The sequence below is a fragment of the Zingiber officinale genome, chromosome 5B (genome assembly GCF_018446385.1).
Source record: "Zingiber officinale cultivar Zhangliang chromosome 5B, Zo_v1.1, whole genome shotgun sequence".
Classification (NCBI taxonomy): domain Eukaryota; kingdom Viridiplantae; phylum Streptophyta; class Magnoliopsida; order Zingiberales; family Zingiberaceae; genus Zingiber; species Zingiber officinale.
In genome coordinates, this window is record NC_055995.1 from 110,854,994 (window position 1) to 110,877,104 (window position 22,111).

At 36.1% G+C, this 22,111-nt stretch overlaps 1 protein-coding gene and 1 non-coding gene across 11 annotated transcripts in view; both read right to left on the reverse strand.

The window, feature by feature from the left end:
- The window catches only part of LOC121985349 (6-phosphofructo-2-kinase/fructose-2,6-bisphosphatase-like), a 73,613-nt gene extending 71,134 nt beyond the window's left edge, over positions 1–2,479 (reverse strand). For 8 of the 10 annotated variants that reach the window (XR_006113128.1, XM_042538744.1, XM_042538740.1 and 5 more), the window contains exons 1-3: positions 2,248–2,479; positions 2,094–2,157; positions 1,685–1,989 (exon numbers count right to left, since the gene is read on the reverse strand). Coding sequence is in view for 9 of the 10 variants with exons in the window: in XM_042538744.1 (XP_042394678.1) it covers positions 1,685–1,989; positions 2,094–2,157; positions 2,248–2,400 (522 nt within the window). In the remaining variant the exon portion in view is untranslated. Of the gene's footprint in view, positions 1–1,684; positions 1,990–2,093 lie in introns of all 10 variants that reach the window. The other 2 variants (XM_042538748.1, XM_042538747.1) reach the window with 2 other exon arrangements.
- A 3,611-nt stretch (positions 2,480–6,090) lies between these two features.
- LOC121988068 lies at positions 6,091–6,196 on the reverse strand. The gene has a single exon (XR_006113830.1). It is a non-coding gene; the product is annotated as a small nucleolar RNA R71 (small nucleolar RNA).
- Positions 6,197–22,111: the final 15,915 nt, after the last annotated feature.

Here is a 22,111-nt window from a genome sequence, read left to right on the forward strand (position 1 = left end):
GACTATGTTGAAGTGGAGAGGAGTCATCTAATTCTAAAATGATTAGTCATTTGAGAATGACATCCTCTTAACATATACATGTCATGGGTGACCATAATTATTCATGTGGGACTATAGTCATGAAGCAATTCTAGCTTCAACATTCAATTTCTATCCTTAATGACTTCTCAAAATTTTATCTTCAATTGCATGCCTAATAAGACAAGGAAATATAACACTTCTAAAAAATTAGGGATGACAACTTAACTCATCCCAATTAAGACTGGGTCTTCCCTGATTAAGGTTGTCTCATCTTGCCCTGTTATGTTAATGGGAAAGGAATGAAATAAAAATAATAATTCAATTATGTGGGAGGGGCAGGTGTTGGATTTTTTTGCCAGCGCCGCCAAGTCTGCCCCTATAGTTTATTATGTATATTTTATATTATATTTTGTTGTCTCACCCCATACTTAATTTGAATAAGAAGGGAGGCGGGGCAAGGATGGGGATTTATCCCACTTTGTATATAGTTGGATTTGGAGATGAGATGTTAAAAACGCACCCTGCTTAATCCAAAATGGGTTGTCTATCAGATACATCACAAAGGAGTTGTCAAGATTATGTGGGAGAAGCAGGTGTTGGATAAGATTTTTTTCCACGCGCCACCAAGCCTGCCCCTTTAGTTTACAACTTATATTTTATAGATCATTATGTATATTTTATATTATAATTATTTTCTTGCCCCAAACTCAACTTGCTCTAAGTCATCTCGCATAAGAAGGGAAGCGAAGCAAGGATGGGGAAGACAGGTTTATTCCATAATTTGTCCAGCTTCCTATATAGGTGAAGATGAGAATTTAAAAGTGACCCCAACTTATCATCATCTTTGTCCAAAATGGGTGCCTGAACAGATACATAACAAAGGAGCTCTTTATCTATAATAACACAGTCATAGGATAATGAAAGCATTAAGAGTATGAAATGGAGTAAAATAAATAGATGGAAATGGAATCAAACAGTCTCATGCATTTACATGATATAATTTCACAAGCTATTAGAAAGGAGTTGAAAAAGCCTTCACCAAAATATTTAATATTGATATTTTGTTGCTAATGTCTATGTCCAAGTACCTTAACACAAATGGACTCTTAAATTTAGGGATGTTAAGAATATTCAAAGAAGGTAATCCAGCATGAAGCAAATATATATTTCAACTACCTCTTAAAAAAGAGCACAAGGCACCAAGAATCACATTACACAAGAATAAGAAAAAGATCTAACTAGACCACATTAAAAGGCCTTTGAAAAAAAAAATCATTACAAAGGATTGAATGTCTATCAAATTAATAAGTTTTTAGAATTATGTGTTCGAGGAAGATTAGCAACACCCTTAAAATAAACTAATGTTTAACCTGATCATTTACTCAACATCCCCACATTTATTTCCACTAAATAATTGTCATTCTAAGGCTGTATCACTATGAAACGTTACCATAAAGATAATACCAAGAGATCAACTTTAATTTTCTGGGCATGTTTTATTGATTTGGTATTACACTAATTACATTATGTACTTTTTCTCCCCATTTGCACAAGGCCATGTTAACTGTGCTGGATAATTTTGGTTGTCATTCCTATGGGACTATCCGTGAATTACAATAGTGTGCTTATTAACTGCCTTTTATTGAGTTTCTATCATAGCTACCTCCATGCCCGTTTCAGGTGCCACATTGATACTGACATCCGGAATCCCCCGCACTCTTGATGGTTGAAGATTTTCAAGATAAGCTCTCCAGCTTGCCGCAAGATCAAATGGGGACACAATGTCAACCTCGATGAACACCCTATACTCAAGAACCTCCTCTTCATCCAAGCCAACATTGAAGAGCGCAGGCCGGGCATCCCCCTCCTGCAGTGCCCCTCCAATGAACTGCCGGCTTGGCCCTTCCTCCACCATGCACGGCCGCGCATTGTACTTGGACTTCAACAAAAATTTGAAGTCTAACGTCTCTACAGACCACCAATAGCCAGTAAACCATAATCTTCCACACACGCAAGGAAAAAAATATATACAAACCTACGTACACAATCAGGGTCTAAGAACTGATCCATACCGTGATTAGGAGGCACGATGAAGCTGAGCACCCACATCGAGGCCGACTCCCGCGCCATCGATAGCTAAGGGATAAGCGCCAAGCAACGGGAAACATCAGAAATAGATCAAAAGGGGGAAATGGACGAGAAGAGGCAGAGAGACAGAAAGCAAACAGATTCGGTGGGTTCCCAGGATCCAGTGATGGGAAGGGAGCCGTAGACGTGGGGGATAAGGTCGCCTCGGACGTTGAGGTTCTCCATCTTGAGGGAGACGTAGAGCTGGCCGCCATGAGAGCTATCGGAGTTCTTGGATGCGCCCGTTCCCATGGAGGAGGAGAAGAATTTGGAAGGTGGAGACGACGATATTGGAGAGGGAGGGGAGCGAGTGCGATGGACTATAATTGAATGGATCACTCTTTTTCAATTAACTATAAATGTTATAAATGTGATAAAAGGTGAAATCGTTCGCCCCAGTCCTCGTCGCATCCGATCCAAGGTCATCACGAGGGAATTAAATCATAACATTTTGAGCGAGCATGTGACAGATAGGATGAATTGCACATGGACCGAGAATTTATACCCGACTATTTCAATTCACTATAAATGATTCCCTCACAAGAGGTGATTGGGCAAGTCTTTCACGATATCAATCTTTGGGATCATTCTTCTCCAAGTAGAAATGAAATGTAAAGTCGAGAAGAGAATACTCAAAGGACTTTATTGATTGAAACCTTCATTTGGGATTGCAAGCCCTTGAAACTGACTACTTGGGCACAAGCGATTGACCGATTGTTGAGCATCCAATGGTTATATCATCACAAGATTTGAAATTCCTTTTAGTCAATTGTTCAAGACTCCAATTGATTCGATCAAATCTGTAGCCAATTGTTGCTATATTTTATTCATTAAAACCTCGTGTTTAGTAGAGTCTTGAGTCAATTTGAAGACTTCAATTGATTAGGATCAACCTCAAGTAGACTAAACAAGTCAGGATCCCACCACTCGCCTCGAACAATCATAGCTTAGGTGAAGACTCGAGATTGAGCTAAACGGCATTTGGTTTAGGGATTTGAGAATGAGAGAATGAATTCATTCTCAAACTTTATGTTTAGTTTATAGGAATGGAATTAAAATTTAACAATGAAATCCAAAAACTTGGGTATTGATGAAACTCACTTCCTCCCTTGGATTTTGATGGAAATGAGAATAAGAATTAAGTTTTGGACGAAAATACTCTTAATATATCTATTTAATTTTTCTTTCATATCACTTTCTCTTTCCTCATTCTATAATCACATTTCTCTCTTATCATGGGTAAGCAGAGTCACCTTTTGCCACCAATTTCTCTCTTATCATATTTTCTCTCTTCTCAATCTCTTCCATCATACACTCTCTCTCCTTATTTTCTCTCATCACACTTTTTCCTCTTTATTATCTCCCATCACACTTTCTTTCTCCTCATATTCTCTCCCATCATGCGTTCTCTCACATCACATTCTCTTTCCTTATTTTTTCTCATTACATTTTCTCTCTTATCATACTTTCTCTCTCTTTAATATCTCCCATCACACACTCTCTCCTCATTTTCTCTCAGCACATTTTTTCTCTCTCTTCATTCTCTCCCGTCACACTTTCTTTCTCGTCATATTTTTTCTCTCCTCATCATCTCTCATCATGCTCTCTTCTATCACACTCTCTTTTCTCATTTTTTTCTCATCACACTTTCCTTCTCTTTATTTTTTCCCATCATATTTTCTCTTCGATCACACTTTCTCTCTCATCACTCTCTCTCATCATATTTTTCTCTCACATTCAACTTCCTCTCACATCTAATTTTTTCTTTTATTTTCCTCTAAGGATAAAAAAAGTAAATTTTGATTTATTTCGATAGAAAATATTCAACTAACCAAACATTATTTTGAAGAGTGATATTCATGCTCATATCTATTCTCATTCCAAAATACTACAATTTTCATTCTCATTCCAATTCCTAAGAAAGTACCAAACGTCACCTTAAACTATAACCCAAGATAGAGCCAAGAGAGAGCAAACTCTTACTACTCGGATAACTCGATAAATAAGTAGTATTTCTATTAATTGATGTGTGAATTACACATATTTTTTTTATCAATACATTTGTTGCATTACATAAGTATATTTTATGTAAACTTCTAGCAGTTGCATTCATTTTATCTTTTTAGTTTAAATGACTTCGATTTGTATTTTGTATTGATAGAAAATGAAGATCTTAGCGTTGGAGCATGCTTGGAGATGAAAATTTTGAGGAAACACAAGGTAGAATGATCCACGGTGTACCCATGGAGAGTTTTACACGTGGATCATCCAGAAAATCAGATCAACCTATGGAGCGTCAATTGGAACAAGTAGTAAGAACCATTGTCAGCTTGTGGTAGCTATCATGGTCATGGCATTTACCGAGTAAAGCGAAAAATCAAGGTAGAATGATTCACAACCAGCCTGTGGAACATTCCATAGCTGTGAATCATTAGGGTAAATTGATGGTGGCACCCTTTTCATTAGAAAATTATATTAGAATTTTGGGGACTATAAAAAGAGACAAAGAGCGGCACTTTGGAAGAATCTTGTGATACGAGATCAAAAGGAAAGTCATATTCAAGACATTGAAGAAGCCAAGAAATTCTGAGCATCAGAGAATATGAAGAGATCTTCTAGAGACGCCAACAACATCTACATCAAGTTTTCTATGTTCTTGATCCTTATTTTGATATTGTAGAATGCTATTATTAATGTCAATGGATGGTATCTTCAACGTTATAGAGTAGTTTCTTTATTCTATGATGAGGAAGTAGTCCAATAGCATATCAACATTGAAGTTTGATCCCTTTCTCATGTTAATGTTATTATATCTTTGATCCAATCTTAGTGTGCTTAACATGTTTGCATGATTTAGAAATTAAGGGATGAACTCAGAGATGAACCTTAGTCTCGGAACTATAAGATTGAACTTGAGTTTTTCATCACGACAATAGTTCAAATTCTCTTGAGGGTAACATTGATATCACAGATCTTAAAGGGTTTAATCTAATTCAACTATCATGAGAATAAGAGTTGCATCAAGATAAACACATGCATCATTGTATTTAGAGAGGAAACATCAATTACAAAAGATAATCCACCTTCAAGATAATTATAACATTGCAAGAGAGGAGATCATGACGAAATTGTTGATACTCATCATGGTGAAATCGAAATCCAATAATTTGTCTCAAGATTTGGTTTCCTAATCAGTTTTCTATTTGATTTTATTTAGTTTCTCATTATAACTTTTTCCTTGCCTTTGATTCCATCTAGATAGTCTACTTTGTGCATAGCAAGTATTCAACAACATAGTCTTAGAGGATAATATTTTATTACTCAATAAGTTTTTGGCGTAATTACTGAGGACTATGTTTTGTTGATATTAGTATTTTTTGTAATTAGTTAATCTATTTTTTTACTACTATTTTTTTGTTTTATCCCTTGTAGGTGAATAGGTTTTCTTGTATACGAAGATATGATAAAAGATAAGTTATTCTAGACACGGATCTTGAGACTGAAAGAACTTCCCATGCAAGAAGAAATCTACAAAGGCAGCTAGAAGTCGATTAAGAATAATCAACACTCATGAGAATAGACCTTTAAAGGACTATGTTGCACTGACTACAAGAGAACTGAGATCTAACATCACAAGACCTCCAATTGATACTAATAACTTTGAGCTGAAACCTACACTACTCTCGATGATTCAATTGCACTAATTTGGAGGCACACCTACGGATGATCCTAATCTACATTTAGAGGTATTCTTGGAATTTTGAAAAACACTAAAGCGTAATGGTACTTCTGTAAATGCTATTAGGTTATGATTGTTCTCTTTCTCTTTAAGAGACAAGGCTAGAACTTGGTTGCATTCTCTTCCACCGAGATGTATGACCACATGGGACCAGCTGGAACAACATTTCTCAATAAATATTTTTCCTCCTAACAAGAAAACACATTTTAGAAACCAAATCACAAGTTTTGCATAAAAGAAAAGAGAATCGTTGTTCGACGCATGAGATAGATTCAAGGGATTGTTATAACAATGTCCACATCATGTACTAGAAAGGTGGTTGATTATCCACACATATTACAAAGGGATCACATACTCGATAAAGGTTTTATTAGACTCCATTGTTGGAGGTGCCTTAATGAATAAAAGATTGGATGAAGCCTACGACATAATTAAGAGTGTAGCATTGAATCACAACCAATGGACAAATGAAAGAGGTAATCTTATAAAAGCTACATGTAAGTATGATGTGAATATTGTGGATCTTATTGCGGCAATGATGGATGCTCTAACCAAAAGATTTGATCAATTTAATGTTAGTGTTGTTGGTGCAAGAAGCACCAAAATCGAACATGTGTTTTAATATTGGCAAAGAGTTTAAAATTAAGTTCTAGTGAACTAATGTGTTTGTTTAGTATGTAGGTTACTTAACAAGAAAGCCTTAGTAGATTAGGTGGATTAGCTACTAGGCAAACAAAGTCTTTGCATATCAAGTGGAGTGGACGCCAGGCACTAAAAGCCTCGATGGATTAGTGGAACCAAACAGTTGGCAGGACGAACTTGGTTGGTCAGCAGGACTAGATATCAAGTCAAAGGAAGCCCTAGTGGATTAAGTGATTAGATGCTAAGTAGAGGAAGCTTAAAAAAGTTAGATGGACTAGATCTTTAGCAATAAGGTAAGACAAGTAAGGTGTGGATAGGTTCTTCTGAAAATAAGATAATGAGGACGTGTCCTATTTAAAGGGGCAAAAAGTTAGACGCTGATTCAACTAAGAATGTAACTCAGATTTTGAAATCAAGATCAGATAGTTAACTGTCCTAATTAGCTCATGCATATCTAAACTATTATTCTGTACTAACTTGATTTTGTAGGATTCAATCAATCGAAAGGTAGGTCACTCAATCGAACAGTTCAGGCGACTGAATAGTGGATTCTATCAATCGATAAGATGATATAGCATAGTGATGTGATGTGACAGTTGAAGGACCATTTGTGCTAATGTGGCACCTAATGTGGACTAGGATAAATCTTAGAATGAAGACGTGGTAGAGGCTGGACTTCGTCTTGCTGACATGACCATTACACAATCAAATATGGACTTCGTCTTATTAACATGGCAGTGGATAAACCTTGAATAGCTAACATAGCATCCAAATAATGACATAATACTGACATGACAATGTTCAACCGGCCAAAAAAATAGAATCAAGCGACAAAAAGAGCCAAGTCAGTAGTGGAACTGGGATAAAATGTTAACATATGACAAGTTTAGTCGACGAGACTATGTGATCGATCAATCGATAAATTAGATCTGGAACCGATTATCAAGGAGTTTAATCAACTGAAAGACTGGATCAATCGACTGATAAAAGGTTATAAAAAGGGTTTGAACAGAAGGTTCAATCATCAATTCTACACTCTTTTAAAGCTCTCATCTTGTGCAAAAAGTAAATCCTCCATGTCAATGTGCTCTCTGACAACCTACGCAAAGCTTTAATATTTTTGTTGTCTGTAATTTAATTTGTTGCTATTTGTTTTTATGCATTTATTCCTAAAAGGGGTAAAGTGTTGCTGATCCTTTTTATTTCTATGAGGTTTTTCCACATTTGAAGAGTTCTTTGAAAGGAGAAAGTTAGTGCTTACCTACTTGAAATGATCAACGATAATAAGCCTTGAAGTTACAGTCCACAGGGCTATGAACCAAGTAAAAGAATTGTGTTCATTTGTTTTGTTTCTGTCTTGTTTTTGTTGTGTTATATCTCTAAGAAAAGAAAATGCTATAAAAATATGTGTTCTTACGAGCGATATTCACCTCCCCCCTTTTATCGCTTTCTATGATCCTACAAGTTCTTTGAATATTGCTAATATTTTTGTTGGTGCAAGATACACCAGAATCGAACCTGAGTTTTGATGTTGTCAAAGGTTCAAGTTAAATCTTGTTGTGAACTAATAAGTTGACTGAGTGTGCAGGTTGTTTGCTCAATCTAGAAAAAGTCTTAGCAGATTGTGGAAGCCAGGCAGAAAGACCAAGTGGGTCGAGAGGATTTGACACTTGGTAGGGAAGCTCGATAGATTTAGAGGACCGAAGATCATGGGAAAGTCTTGGGTGGCCAATCCAATGCTAAGTGGCAAAGTCCAAACATGTCTGGAGGATCAAGGTTTGACAGGTAGGTTGAGATAAGCAACTGGAGGAGTGACAGTGAGGTCGTGTTTCAGAAGGAAATAACTATAGGTCGTTGATCCAACTAAAGAAATCGGAAAGGTTTCTAAGTTGAGATCAAAATAGTTTACTGTCTATTACTACTCATGCATCTTACTATTATTCAAATATTACTGTGCTAACTCTATTTCGCAGGAGCTTTCCTTCTAACTCTGTGTTGTAGGAACTAAAGTTTATCGGTCAACCGAACACCAGAATTGGTCTACCGAACCAAGTTGATTCAGACTAGAGATCAGTCGAAGCAAAGTTAGTAAAGTGACTGATCGGTCAACCGAACCCATGGATCGATCGACCGAACCTTGATGATGTGGCACAGTACAGATCGACCAAAAGCAAAGATGGAAGCTAGCCTGATCGACCGACCGAACAAAAAGATCGGTCTACCGAACGATCATCGCATTAAAGCCACATTAATGAAGAATCTCTACGAATGGGGAAAGTGCATCGTTTGATCGATCGAACAAGGTGATCGGTCGACCGAACCATTAAATGTCATCAATGCTCGAAGATCGAATCTTAGTGAAGAAGGAAGGGAGCAGGTTCAGTCGACCGAACCCAAGGATTGGTCGATCGAATGTTGACGATTCTTATAAAAGGGAGCTCTAGGTCCAGGCTCAACAACGAATCAATTCACCAGTTCATCTCTGTGCAAACCTGCTCGTGCTGCTACTATGTGTTGGTGCGGTTAGCATTAACGGTCTAACTCAGGTTTTGATGAACATCAAATCATGTTATAGTTAGGTTTGTCGTTATCTAACACTCTGAACGAGTGTGCAGGCTAAGTCCAGACAGGTCGACGGGCTGACCGGATGTCTAGCACGAAGTCCAAGCGGGTCGACAGGCTGACCGGACGCTTGGCGAGAAGTCCAGCTAGGACGACGGGTTGACCGAATAGCTGGCTAGAAGTTCAAGCGGGTCGACGGGTTGATCGGACACTTGGCGAGAAGTTCAGCTAGGTCGACGGGATGACCGGATAGCTGGCGAGAAGTCCAGACGGGTCGAAGGGCTGACCGGATGTCTGGCAGGTGAATAAAGGTAAGTCACTGGAAGGGAGTGACTGTGAGGAAGCGTTCCCGGGAAGGGAACATTAGGCGTCGATCCGGCTTAGATCCATTTCGGATATCTAAGTCGAGATCGTGGCTAGATTCCGGTCTTGGAAAGACGGAATCTAAGTCATACCTTTTATATTGAACTTATAAATTGTGCTAACATTTTGTTTTGCAGGATATACATTATCTATTTGCCTTAGACTAACTTTGTTTTGCAGGAAAGGTGTTCCCTGGAAAAAGGTGGTCCAGGCGCCCGGAGGGGATCCAGGCGTTCGGGAGGCAACTTTTATCCTGAACGCGTCGTCGCCACGTGGAGCTCGCTGGTTGGACCTGCCACGTCTCACTAGGGCGCCCGGAAGGGATCTGGGGCGCCCCGAGCCTCATATAAAAGAAGGGGCAGAGGTAGAGCTTCAACAACAACTCAGAATCCAAGATCTGCTCCTCTGTGCTCTCGCGACGCCACGAAAAGCTTTCCGACTCGGTGCTGGTTTTGTTTTCATTCTGTTGTCGGTATTTTCTTTCTCTGTCAATTCTTGTACTTAAACTCTGTAATATTCAAATTGATAGTGATTGCCCACAGAAAGCGGTCAACGACCGCAGGCCTTGGAGTAGGAGTCGACACATGCTCCGAACCAAGTAAAGTGAATTGTGTTAGCATTGTTTTACTTTTCCACTGCGTTTACTCTCGACGAACGTTTTTCGATATTCACCCCCCTCTATCGAACGTCTACGATCCAACAAGTGGTATCAGAGTAGGTACCGCTCTGATTTGGTGCAACCACCAATCAGACAAGGGGGTGATTTGCTTTTTATTTTTTTTCGGATTTCAATTTTTCGTAAAGATCCAAACTGGTATTATTACCTTTTTGGAAATTTTTTTCCGTCGTAATTAAATCTAAATTGATGCAACACCAATTTAGTTATTTCTATTTAATTCTTCCCGCACTACTAATCCAAGACCAAGTCTTGGAACCTCTCTATATATATTTTTTTGTGCAGATTAAAAATATCGCAGATCGAGGGCTTCAGCACAGTGCGACCTCCCCTCTTCAACGGGGATGATTTCCCGTACTGGAACAAGAGGATGGAAGTATATCTAAAGACAAACTTCGACTAGTGGCTGAGCGTCACAAGACCCTACAAAATACCAGTAGACAGTTCCGGGAATCTACTGGATCCAGAAGATTGGACAACAGACTTAAAGAAGAAGGCATCAACAGAGAACAAGGCAATCAACACATTACAGTGTGGATTAACTAGAGAAGAACTGAACCGGGTCGGACCACATAAAAACGCTAAAGAGCTATGGGACAAACTGATCGAGTTGCACGAAGGAACGAGCGATGCTAAGGTAACAAAACGAGACTTGCTTTTAAATAGAATTTTTAACATAAAAATGCAGGAAGGAGAAACGGCCAGCCAACTCCACGCAAGAATCAAAGACATTCTCAACGGACTCCACGCAATAAGGTACCAAATGGAGAACCGGGACTTAATAAGGTATGCCTTAAATGTTTTTCCACGCAACAGCTTGTGGGCATCTATCGTAGATGCCTACAAGATCTCTAAAAATTTATCAAAATTAAAATTAGATGAGCTTTTCTGTGAATTAGAACTGCATGAGCAAACTAATGTCGGGGTCGAGAAAGGTGTAGTTTTATTTGCAGGTTCCTCAAAAGAAAAGAAGAATAAGTCTGAACCGGAAGAAGAGTCTGACCAGAACTCTGAAGATGAAGAACACTTGGTAAACCTGGTAAGGAAGATGTTCACCAGGAGGAAAAGAAGCTTCAGCAAGAAGGACCTTCAAAAGATCAATTCTCCAACCGAATCGAGGAGCGTGACGTGCTTCGGATGCAACAAGAAGGGTCACTACAAGAACGAGTGCCCGAGATTGAAGATCGACAAACCGAAGCCAACCAAAAAGAAGGCCCTCAAAGCGACGTGGGACGACTCCTCCTCCTCAGATGATTCAGAAGCAGAAGATCAGAAGCACCAGAGCCACCTCACGCTGATGGCCCGCAAAGAAGAATCGGAAGACGGGTCCGAACCCGAATAGAGCCACGAGTCCGTACTTGTTTCCGAAGGTTCCGAAGAGGTATTCCTAACCTTAAACCGGAAATTTTTTAAAATTATTTCTTGTTTAAATAATAAGTTAGTTAAATTAGAAAATGAAAACAAATTGCTCCTTGAGGAAAATCAAATCCTCAAGGAACAAGTTGTAAATAATAAACCAACTCAAGATCTAACACTTGAGGAGGAGAATTCATCATTAAAATTAGAAATTAATAATTTAAAAAATATGTTAGAAAAATTTACTACTAGATCAAAAAATTTAGACTTAATTCTAAATAATCAAAAAGCATGTTATAATAAAACCAGACTCGGATATAAGTTGAACTCAAATAAAACGTTTAAATCATTAATAGCCCAATACAAATCAACGAACAAAGCCTGGGTTCTGAAAGCGTGTTTGACAACGCAAATAGGACCTAACCAATATTATATCCCTAAAGATAAAATATATTATATAAAGTCAAATAAACTAAATAAAAAACCAGGATACAAACCTGAACCAAAATATTTAAAATCTAAACATATTAAAACTCAACAAAATGTAAACTATCACCAAGTAAAATATAATTATAAAAGAAATAGACATAAACCGAGAACCAAAAAAAAATAAATTAAATGGCCATTAATTCAGGGGAGGCTCCAGAATAGCTGGCACCTCCAAAACTAACCTACCCGGCAGGGTAACCCTAACCAACCTACCCGACAGGGTAATTAGGATTAGTTAAAAAGGGTTCAAGTTTAACTTGAAAAATGGTATTGGTAAAATTTTGGATGATAGTACGTTAGGGAAGCTTAGTCTATGCATGTCTAAGAAGATATGACTTCGACCTGGTGCATTTGGCTAAGTGAAACTGACCAAAGCTACCCTTTATGGATCCTAACCAGTTAGACCAAGGTTTTATACTAAGTCCAATGGAAAGGATTATTTGGAAAACCTCAAAGGCATGGTTACTTTAATGATGTCCAAGTGACTCACCATAGCCCAGAAGTTTATCCAGAGAACGCCTATTTGTTGAACCCAAAGCTAAACCTGAATCTAACACAAGTTAAAAACAAACCCTAAAATTGAATCTAATTCATCTCACAAAATTATAGGATTCCCTGATTGAAAACATAGATCGGGTGAGATGACTAAGGACATTAAAATAAATTAAAATTAAATTAAAATTAAAATAAATTAAAATTAAATTAAATTAAATTAAAATTAAATTAAATTAAAATTAAATTAAATTAAAATTAAAATGAAATTAAGATAAATTAAAATTAAAATGAAATTAAGATAAATTAAATTAAAATTAAATTAAATTGAAACTAAAATTAAAATTAATCATAATTTTTTTAAAAAAAATTAAAACTTAATTTTTTTTAACTTAAAAAATTATTTTAAAAAATTAAAACTTAATTTTTTTTAACTTAAAAATTTATTTTAAAAAATTAAAACTTAATTTTTTTTTAACTTAAAATTTTATTTTTTTAACTTAAAAATTGATTTTTTTTAAAAAAAATTAAAACTTAAATTTTTTTTACTTAAAAATTTATTTCAAAAATTAAACTTAATTTTTTAACTTAAAAATTATTTTAAAAATTAAACTTAATTTTTTTTTAACTTAATATTTAACTTAAAAATTATTTTACAAATTAAACTTAATTCTTTTTAACTTAAAAATTGTTTTAAAAATTAAACTTAATTTTTTTTAACTTAAAAATTCATTTTAAAAATTTATTAAAGCTTAAATTTTTTAAAACTTAAAAATTTATTTTAAAACTTAATCCTTTTTAACTTCAAAATTTATTTTAAAAATTAAAACTTAATTTTTTTTACTTAAAAAATTTTATTTTAAAAATTAAATTTAATTTTTAACTTAAAAATTCATTTTAAAAATTTATTAAAACTTAATTTTTTTTAAACTAAAAAATTTATTTTAAAACTTAATCTTTTTTAACTTAAAAATTTATTTTAAAAATTAAAACTTTTTTTTTCTTAAAAATCTATTTTAACTTTAAAATTCATTTTAAAAATTTATTAAAACTTAAAATTTTTAAAAACTTAAAAATTTATTTTAAATCTTAATCTTTTTTTAACTTAAAAATTACTGTAAAAATTAAACTTAAATTTTTTAAAATCATTTTAAAAATTAAAATGTTTTTTAAAAATTATTTTAAAAATTAAACTCATTTTTTTTCAACTTAAAAATTATTAAACTTAAATTTTTTTAACTTAAAAATTTATTTTAAAATTGCACTTAAATTTGTTTTTACCTAAAAATTAATTTTAAGAATTAAACTCCAATTTTTTTTTTACTTAAAAATTATTTTATAACTTAAACTTAAATTTTTTTTACCTAAAAAATTTTGAAACTTAAACTTAAATATCTTTTAACGTAAAAATTATTTTTACAATTAAACTAATTTTTTTACTTAAAAATCATCTTAAAAATTAAACAAAAAAGAAAATCAAAACCGGAGTCAAAAACCAGGGGCGTGTGCCCCTGGTATACGAACCCGGGGTGCCCGGAAGGGATCCGGGCGCCCCGCCCCACTTGACCCCGGGCGCTCGAAACAGGTCCGGGCGCCCAGAGTCCCCTATATATAGGGGGGCAGGGGCGCCCCCTACACTTGCACCTCCTCTTCCAAGCTTTCGTTCAAGCTTCTTCCAAGCTTTACTATGAAAGTATTCAAAATTAAATTTTTTTCTCGTTCTACGGTTAATACGCGGTCGCGAATCAACCGAGGTCGTCAGTTCTAAAAATATTTTAGCAATGACTCCTTGGTAAAATTCTTGTCTTCTGTTTAAAGTTTTAGAATTTTGTTGCATGTTTGTTTTCTTTAATTAGTATAATTTTGTTTTATAATTTAGGAAACATTCTAAATCTGGTGCTGGACCCTCTACTCCTAGTGTTGACCCTAGGTTTCCCACTGATGAGCTTAGGATTAAGTTTAAGTCAACCATCTACATGGCCATTAGGACTAAATGTATAGATAGAGCGTTCTTTTTACGCTCTTGCGTTCCAGCTATAGAGGCTATAACCCACTATAATTTGCGAAACCTTGTTGAATGTACTAGCCCAGTAAACATAAGTTTGTGTGCAGAGTTTTATAACAACCTAGTGAAAGTAGACGACTTTACCTATACTATTAGGGCAGCTGACATTGATATCACGCTGTCCCTACTACCATCCGTGACTTTTTGGAGTTACGAGAGTCTACTTGTCCCTTTCAGTGTTATCCTCCCAGGGAGCTACCCTTTGGAGATCCCTACTCGCATATTACTCTTGATACGATTTATTCGTATTTTTTTGGGGCGAGCGAGTACCTACTGTGACCCAGTTTAGGTCAGTTACCCTTCGAGTCCAGGACTACGCCCTTTATAGGGTCTTAGTTTTTTGCATTCTACCGCTGAGCACTCGCGACATCGCGATGATGCGCCCATTCCACTCCTTTCTCCTCTATGCCCTGTGTCATAGGTTAGATATTGACATTAGCCTACATATCTTTTCTACCATTATTTACTCAGCAGGATACGTGACGAGTGGACGAGTTCATATGCCCTACTGTAACATTCTGACAGCATATATGTCCTCTTTGGACATTGATGTCACCAGAGGTGACATCCACTATATGACCGAGTTTGACGTTATAGGAGCTAAGAACTTTTCCTTAGCTAGTATTCATATAGATGGTGAGGGTATCATGACTTGGAAGAGACCAGCTAGAGCCCCATGTCCCGCTCCTCGCACTCTAGCCGATCGAGTATCCGGACTAGAGAGAGCTATGTCGAACCTCCAGCAGGAGTCCTCCGAGTTTCACCGAGACATACGACGAGAGGTCTCCGATCTCCGACGAGAGGTGCGGCAAGAAGTCTCCGATTTGCGACGAGATGTGCGGCAGGAGATCTCCGACCTGCGACGAGACCTATGAGAGGATGACCGGACTCGTCACACTGAGCTATTGGCACTGCTTCGGTCGTTGGGTTCCGGACCACCTCCGTCATCATCTCAGTAGTCGTGATTGTTACATAGCACTGTTGTGACACTATTACAGCTTTTGTAGTATATATTGTTCTATTGATTTTCATTTCAGATCTGATTGGTTATACTCTAATTTAATAGACTAGGATTTTTCAAAATTCAAAAACTATTTTCAAAAACAATTATTTTAAATTCTAGGTTAAATTTGTTTTATTTTTTTCAAAACCTTCCTACTTTTAGAATTTCAAAACAATTTTAGCCTTAGACTAGAAAAATCCCCTTAGAAATCATGTTCCCCTAGGACTAGTATTTGAGCATCTCACCAACACCCTAGGTTTACTTTGTTTGTGATTGACATACATAGAAAGGGGTGAGATGTATAGGCCTATTGCCTGGACTTAAGATGCTTATGTTAGTGCATCAAAATAAGTCTGGGCGTTAAATACCAAACATACAGTGATCAAGTTAAGTTATTCAGTTTAGTCATCCGCTTACTGATTACAATGAACTTAACTTGACTAACCAAGTGAAAGCTGCTATCTTCTGATAGTCAGTAAGTACCTAATTGGTTAGATAGCTATTTTAGATGTCAGGTTTAGGGGGAGGATTAAATCAACAATTAGCACTAAAATTATTTTCTCCACCTTAAACATAATATTTTTTCAGTTTTGAGAATGAATTTTGGTTTTCAAATTTAAAAGTTTTTTCAAACTTAATCAGTATTAAAAAGAAGATTTTTTTCAAACTTAGCTTTGAAATCCATAATCTTGAAAACTTATGTTTTAAATTTTTTTAAACCTTTTTTAAACTAGCTTTTATAAAACTAAATTCTTCAATTAGATTTTATAAACTAAGATTTTGAATCTATTGCAAACTTAGTTTTAATCAGTTTTGAAAAGTAAATATCTTTTAAAACTCAGCTTTGAAATCTTTGATTTTTCAGGTTTGAAAAATGTTTCAAAATTAAACTTATGTTTGGAAATTTTCTTGATAAATCTAATTTTGAAAACTTAGCCTTAAAATTTTAATTTTGAAAATTTATGTTTGAAAGATACCTCAAAATTGAAACGTATCTTGAAAATTTGAAACCAGATCTTAAAATTTGAAACTTATACTGGAAAATTAGCTTTTCAAATTTCTGATTAGAGAATCCTCTTTGAGTTTGCAAAGTCATTTTTGAAAATTTAATTAATTTTGCAAAAATGATCTTTAAAAATTAGCTACTCTTTCAAAACTTAACTATTTTCTAAAAGCTAAAGCTAATGTTTTAAACAAGTCTTCAAAAATTTAAACTCCCCCAAGTTAACTTGACATCATTTCTTACATTTCAACTTTGACTGTATTCTGTATTTTTTTGAGTGTTTAACTTATGTCCTTGTTTGATGAATGCCAAAGGGGGAGGGATAGGTGGTGTTAAGTTAGAGAAACAAAATGTCATATTCAAAAACTAACTTAAACCTTATAAATCATGCTGTTTTTTTTTACTAGCATATTTTTCACTAACTTAACCAGGTTGTCATTCCATCAAAAAGGGGGAGATTGTTGGTGCGGTAAGCACTAACGGTCTAACTCAGATTTTGATGAATGTCAAATCAGGTTAAGTTAGGTTTGTCGTTATCTAACACTCTGAACGAGTGTGCAGGCTAAGTCCTGACAGGTCGACAGACTGACCGGATGTTTGGCACGAAGTCCAAGCGGGTCGACGGGCTGACCGGACGCTTGGCGAGAAGTCCAGCTAGGTCGACGGGCTGATCGGATAACTGGCTAGAAGTCCAAGTGGGTCGACGGGCTGACTGGACGCTTGGCGAGAAGTTCAGCTAGGTCGACGGGTTGACCGAATAGCTGGCGAGAAGTCCAGATGGGTCGAAGGGCTGACCGGACGTCTGGCAGGTGAGTAAAGGTAAGTCACTGGAAGGGAGTGACTGTGAGGACGCGTTCCCGGGAAGGGAATATTAGGTGTCGATCTGGCTTAGATCCATTTTGGATATCTAAGTCAAGATCGTGACTAGATTCCGGTCTCAGAAAGACGAAATCTAAGTCATACCTTTTATATTAAACTTATAAACTGTGCTAACACTTTGTTTTGCAGGATATACATTATCTATTTGTCTCAGACTAACCTTGTTTTGCAGGAAAGGTGTTCCCTGGAAAAAGGTGGTCCGGGCGCCCAGAAGGGATCCGGGCGCCTGGGAGGCAACTTTTATCCTGAATGCGTCGTCGCCACGTGGAGCTCGCTGGTTGGACCTGCCACGTCTCACCAGTGCACCCGGATGGGATCTGGGGCACCCCGAGCCTCATATAAAAGAAGGGGCAGAGGTAGAGCTTCAACAACAACTCAGAATCCAAGATCTGCTCCTCTGTGCTCTCGCGACGCCACGAAAAGCTTTTCGACTCAGTGCTGGTTTTGTTTTCATTCTGTTGTCGGTATTTTCTTTCTCTGTCAATTCTTGTACTTAAACTCTGTAATATTCGAATTGATAGTGATTGCCCACCAAAAGCGGTCAACAACCGCGGGCCTTGGAGTAGGAGTCGACACAGGCTCTGAACCAAGTAAAGTGAATTATGTTAGCATTGTTTTACTTTTTCGCTGTGTTTACTCTCGATGAACGTTTTTCGATATTCACCCCCCTCTATCGAACGTCTACGATCCAACAATATGCTACTCGTCTTCAAGTAGGCTGTTGCGTCATTCAAGTGCCAACTGAGTTTCGTCTTTCACTTTTGTTAGTATATTTATTTAAGTTTGCTTTGTACTTAAATTAAAAAGAAGATAGTAGGTTATTACTATCTTCTACTTGCATTTGTACGCATTGTTTCTTTCCGAAGATTTCGAAAAGATGAATCATAATGGATTGTCCAACGGTGCGGTCAAGGATCGCGGGTCTTGGAGTAGGAGTCGACTTAGGCTCCGAACCAAATAACCAACTTGTGTTATCTATGTTGCTTTCGTTTTGATTTTCGTTTCTTATTCTGATTTATTTTACAAGCAAAAGAAAAAATTTTAACGTGCGATATTCACCCCCCTCTATCACATTCTTCGATCCTTTAATTGGTATCAGAGCTAGGTTATTCTGAAATTACTTAACTATTTTTTGAGCAATTTTAAAATTTTTTATTTTTCTTTAAAAATATTTTCTTTAATACTTAAGTAATATTTTTTATCTTTTATCCCACATTGTTAATCTCAGGACGAAAGTCTTAGAAAGTTGTTTTCTATCTTTTTCTTGCAAGAATGTCAACTTCCTATCTAGAAGGGAGAAGCATCTATGAACTTTCATTGTACGATCAAGTCTATTTCAATTCCTGGAGGCGAATGATGGAATGTTTTGTAGGAAGCAACAATTTCGACAACTGGATTGCACTAAGACAACCTTCTCGAAACTCAGAAGCAAACACAAAGGTAATAGATATATTAATTAGTGTTTTTCCTAATAAAATTTTGTGTCGATTAGAAGATTACAAGAATGCATTCGAGCTATGGACTAGATTGATCGAGCTTCACGAGACTCCATCGAGGCTAGAAGATCAAGGAAAAAGTGAGTTTGAATCTGAGTTAGAATCCGAAGAGCTATCCTCAGAGACAGATTTAGAAGATCAGATCAACTTCATGGCACTAATCACTGAGGAAGAAGCTGATGAATTCGAACTCGAGTCAAAACTAGTGCTCGAGACCGAATCCAAGATGACAACAGTTAAGGAGGAGAATCCTAACAAGGATTCAAAAGGTAACATTATGAATATAAAATTTAAAGATCACATAACATATTTTAAGTGCAGTGAAAAAGGGCACTACAAAAGTAAATGTCCAAAGAAGCGTTCCGCATAATCAAAGGCAAAGGAGGAACCGATGCCTAGAGTACGAAAAAGGAAGGACCAAATCGAATGCTCCAAGTGCAAAAAAAATGGGACATTACAAATCTCAATGCCCAGAGAGAAGACCAAAGGACTTAGGGGGAGCAATTAAGGTAAATCAATTTAAGTTACATGAAAATTTGCATGCTTTAGATTTTTCATGTTTAGATTATACTAAAGAAATAGAAATGCATGAATATTCTATAACAAGAATAATTTAATTCATAAAAATTCAACTAATGTAACTAACCTTAATCAAATTAACTCAAACCTTAATTTATTTGATCAAAATATAGATCCAAATATATTTAATCAAGTTAATTTAAATTTAAATATGAATAATAAAAATTAAAAAATAACTAAAAATAAAAAAATTAATTAAAAATTTAGAAATAAAAAATAAGGATTTAGATAATCCTTTAACCTTCGAACATAAAGGCATCTGCAGTAGGAGGTTTATAACATGCAATGTATGCTATAAATCTCTCAATATAAACCCCACCTCCACTACATAGGTGGGGTTTATAGTTTTTTTTTATAAACCTGTATCAAAATCTTGGGACCAGGTTTATAAAAAAAATAGTGGAGAGAGTATAGAGAGAGAATTTTAAAAGAAATGGAGTTTTTAAAATAGAGAGGTTTTATGATAATAGAGAGTGATTTTTAAAAGAAGTAAGGTTTTTAACTTTTGATGTGACAATGATATGGCAGAGCATAAACCTCTTTAAGAGGTTTATGACTACGGATGCCCTAAGAATTTGGAAAATAAATTTTCAACTTATAAAAATCAAAACTCTATCTTAAGATTAAATAATAATGAAAATAATTTTCTAAATTTAAAAACTCAAAATCAAATTTAAGAAAATTATAAAAGTAAAATAACTTCTTGAAAAATAAAATTGATAAACTAGAATTAGTATTAAGTTTTTTGGGTAAAAATATTTTGGAAAGTATTCAGCAAGTAGTCCACCGTTAATATACAAGAAGGGCATATGTCTCGCCACTGAACTTTCACCGTTAATAGTCAGTAAGTATTAAGAGGTATTTTTGTTTGTTATTGTGCAGGGCAATCCACTGATTACAATCCACTGTTTGTTTTTGTTTGTTATTTTAATCATTTATTAATTAACGTCTTGCCGGCCGCCAGGGGTTCAACAATTGGTATTAGAGCAAGGATGCTTCAGAAGGACTAACTGTCGATCGAAGCAAAGAAATTGATGGCCGAACCAAGCCTCATCCCGCCAAATTTTGAGGGGAGTTCGTGCACTAGAGACGCCGAATGGAGGTATTCCTAAAAACCGACTTTGAAATTATTTTAATAATTAAGTATGGTTTTGTAGTTCTCAAAGATCAGCAAGGCATAGAGAAAGAAGAGTGCCTCTGGACCAAGAATGATCAAAGCGATTTCGTAGTCAACAGTTGAGCGGAATATCACCTATTAAGTGTATTACCACCTCAAGAAGTAAATCACATCGGAAGCTACACATCGACAAAGGATCTCTGGGAAAAGTTCCTGGAACTCCATGAAGGAACATCCAAAGTGAAGCTTGCACGATGAGACATTCTTCAAAGTAAGCTAACGAACATCCGTTTGGAAAAAGGTGAGAAAGTAGCCCAACTACACACAAAGATCAAGGAGCTGATCATCGGACTGGCTAACCTCGGCCAGTGGCGTATCTAGGAATTAAAGCATAGAGGGGTGATCACGATCTGAGCTGAGTGCAGTCGATTTTTACATGGAACAAGGGGTGGTATCCGTCATCTTCACCAGTGAAACCTCATAATACTATAGGTTGCACTGCCGGCAAGGAGGGGCGACTGCCGATGCCGCCCCTCCTGTGGATCCGCCCCTGACCTCGGCGAAACGGTAACCAATTGGGGCTCGGTACACTACGCACTCAACACTTTTCCCAGAACTCCAAAATGGACTTTAATCATAGACGCCTACTACATCTCGAAGGACCTGAAGGTAAGTACCATAGAGGAACTTTTTTGACTTTAGAATTACATGAAACTTGATGTGCAGGTACAACAAGAGAGCCAGGCCAGAACTAGGTACTAAAAGCTACCAAGAAGGTCGAAACTGAGTTAGACTTAGATTTGGAATGAGACCAAGAAGCTTACATGGTAAGGAAATTTAATTTTTTTTTAAATCTAACAAATTTAAAGAAATGTAGAACAAAAAAAATCCAAGAAATAGAAGAAAGGTTCGATGCTACTAGTGTCAAAAAGGACATATAAAGGAGACTTGCCCAAAACTCAAAAAGGAAAAAGACAAGGGGCCTAAACAAAACAAGCACAAGAATCTCAAGGCCACTTGGGACGAAAGCTTATCATCGGAGTCAGAAATAGAAGCATACGCTGGACTAGCACTGATGGCTAGTCACGAAGAACAAAGCACCTTACAAGTCAGCATCGATGAAGGGGGAGCTACATCAGATGAATACAACGAAGTAGGGAGAGAATCAAGCTTCAGATCCAACATGGTAAGTGAGGTATGCCTCTTACCTCTTGATCAACTGTATTTCGGTATTAAATCACTGGCTAAATTAATGTGCAAATTTAAAACTAAAAATGATAGTTTAAAAAAGGAGAACTTCGAAATAAAAAGAATCTTGGCAAAATTTTGCTTGATAGAGGATCTTGAAAAATTGAAAATTGAAAATGCTAATTTAAAGGAACAAATAGAAAATTTAAACAATTTTGCATACTCAAATATTAGTTATTCTCAAGGATTAAATTGGTATTATAGATTTCATAAGGGGTAAATCAGAAAAGTAACAAAAACATATATTCCTAGGA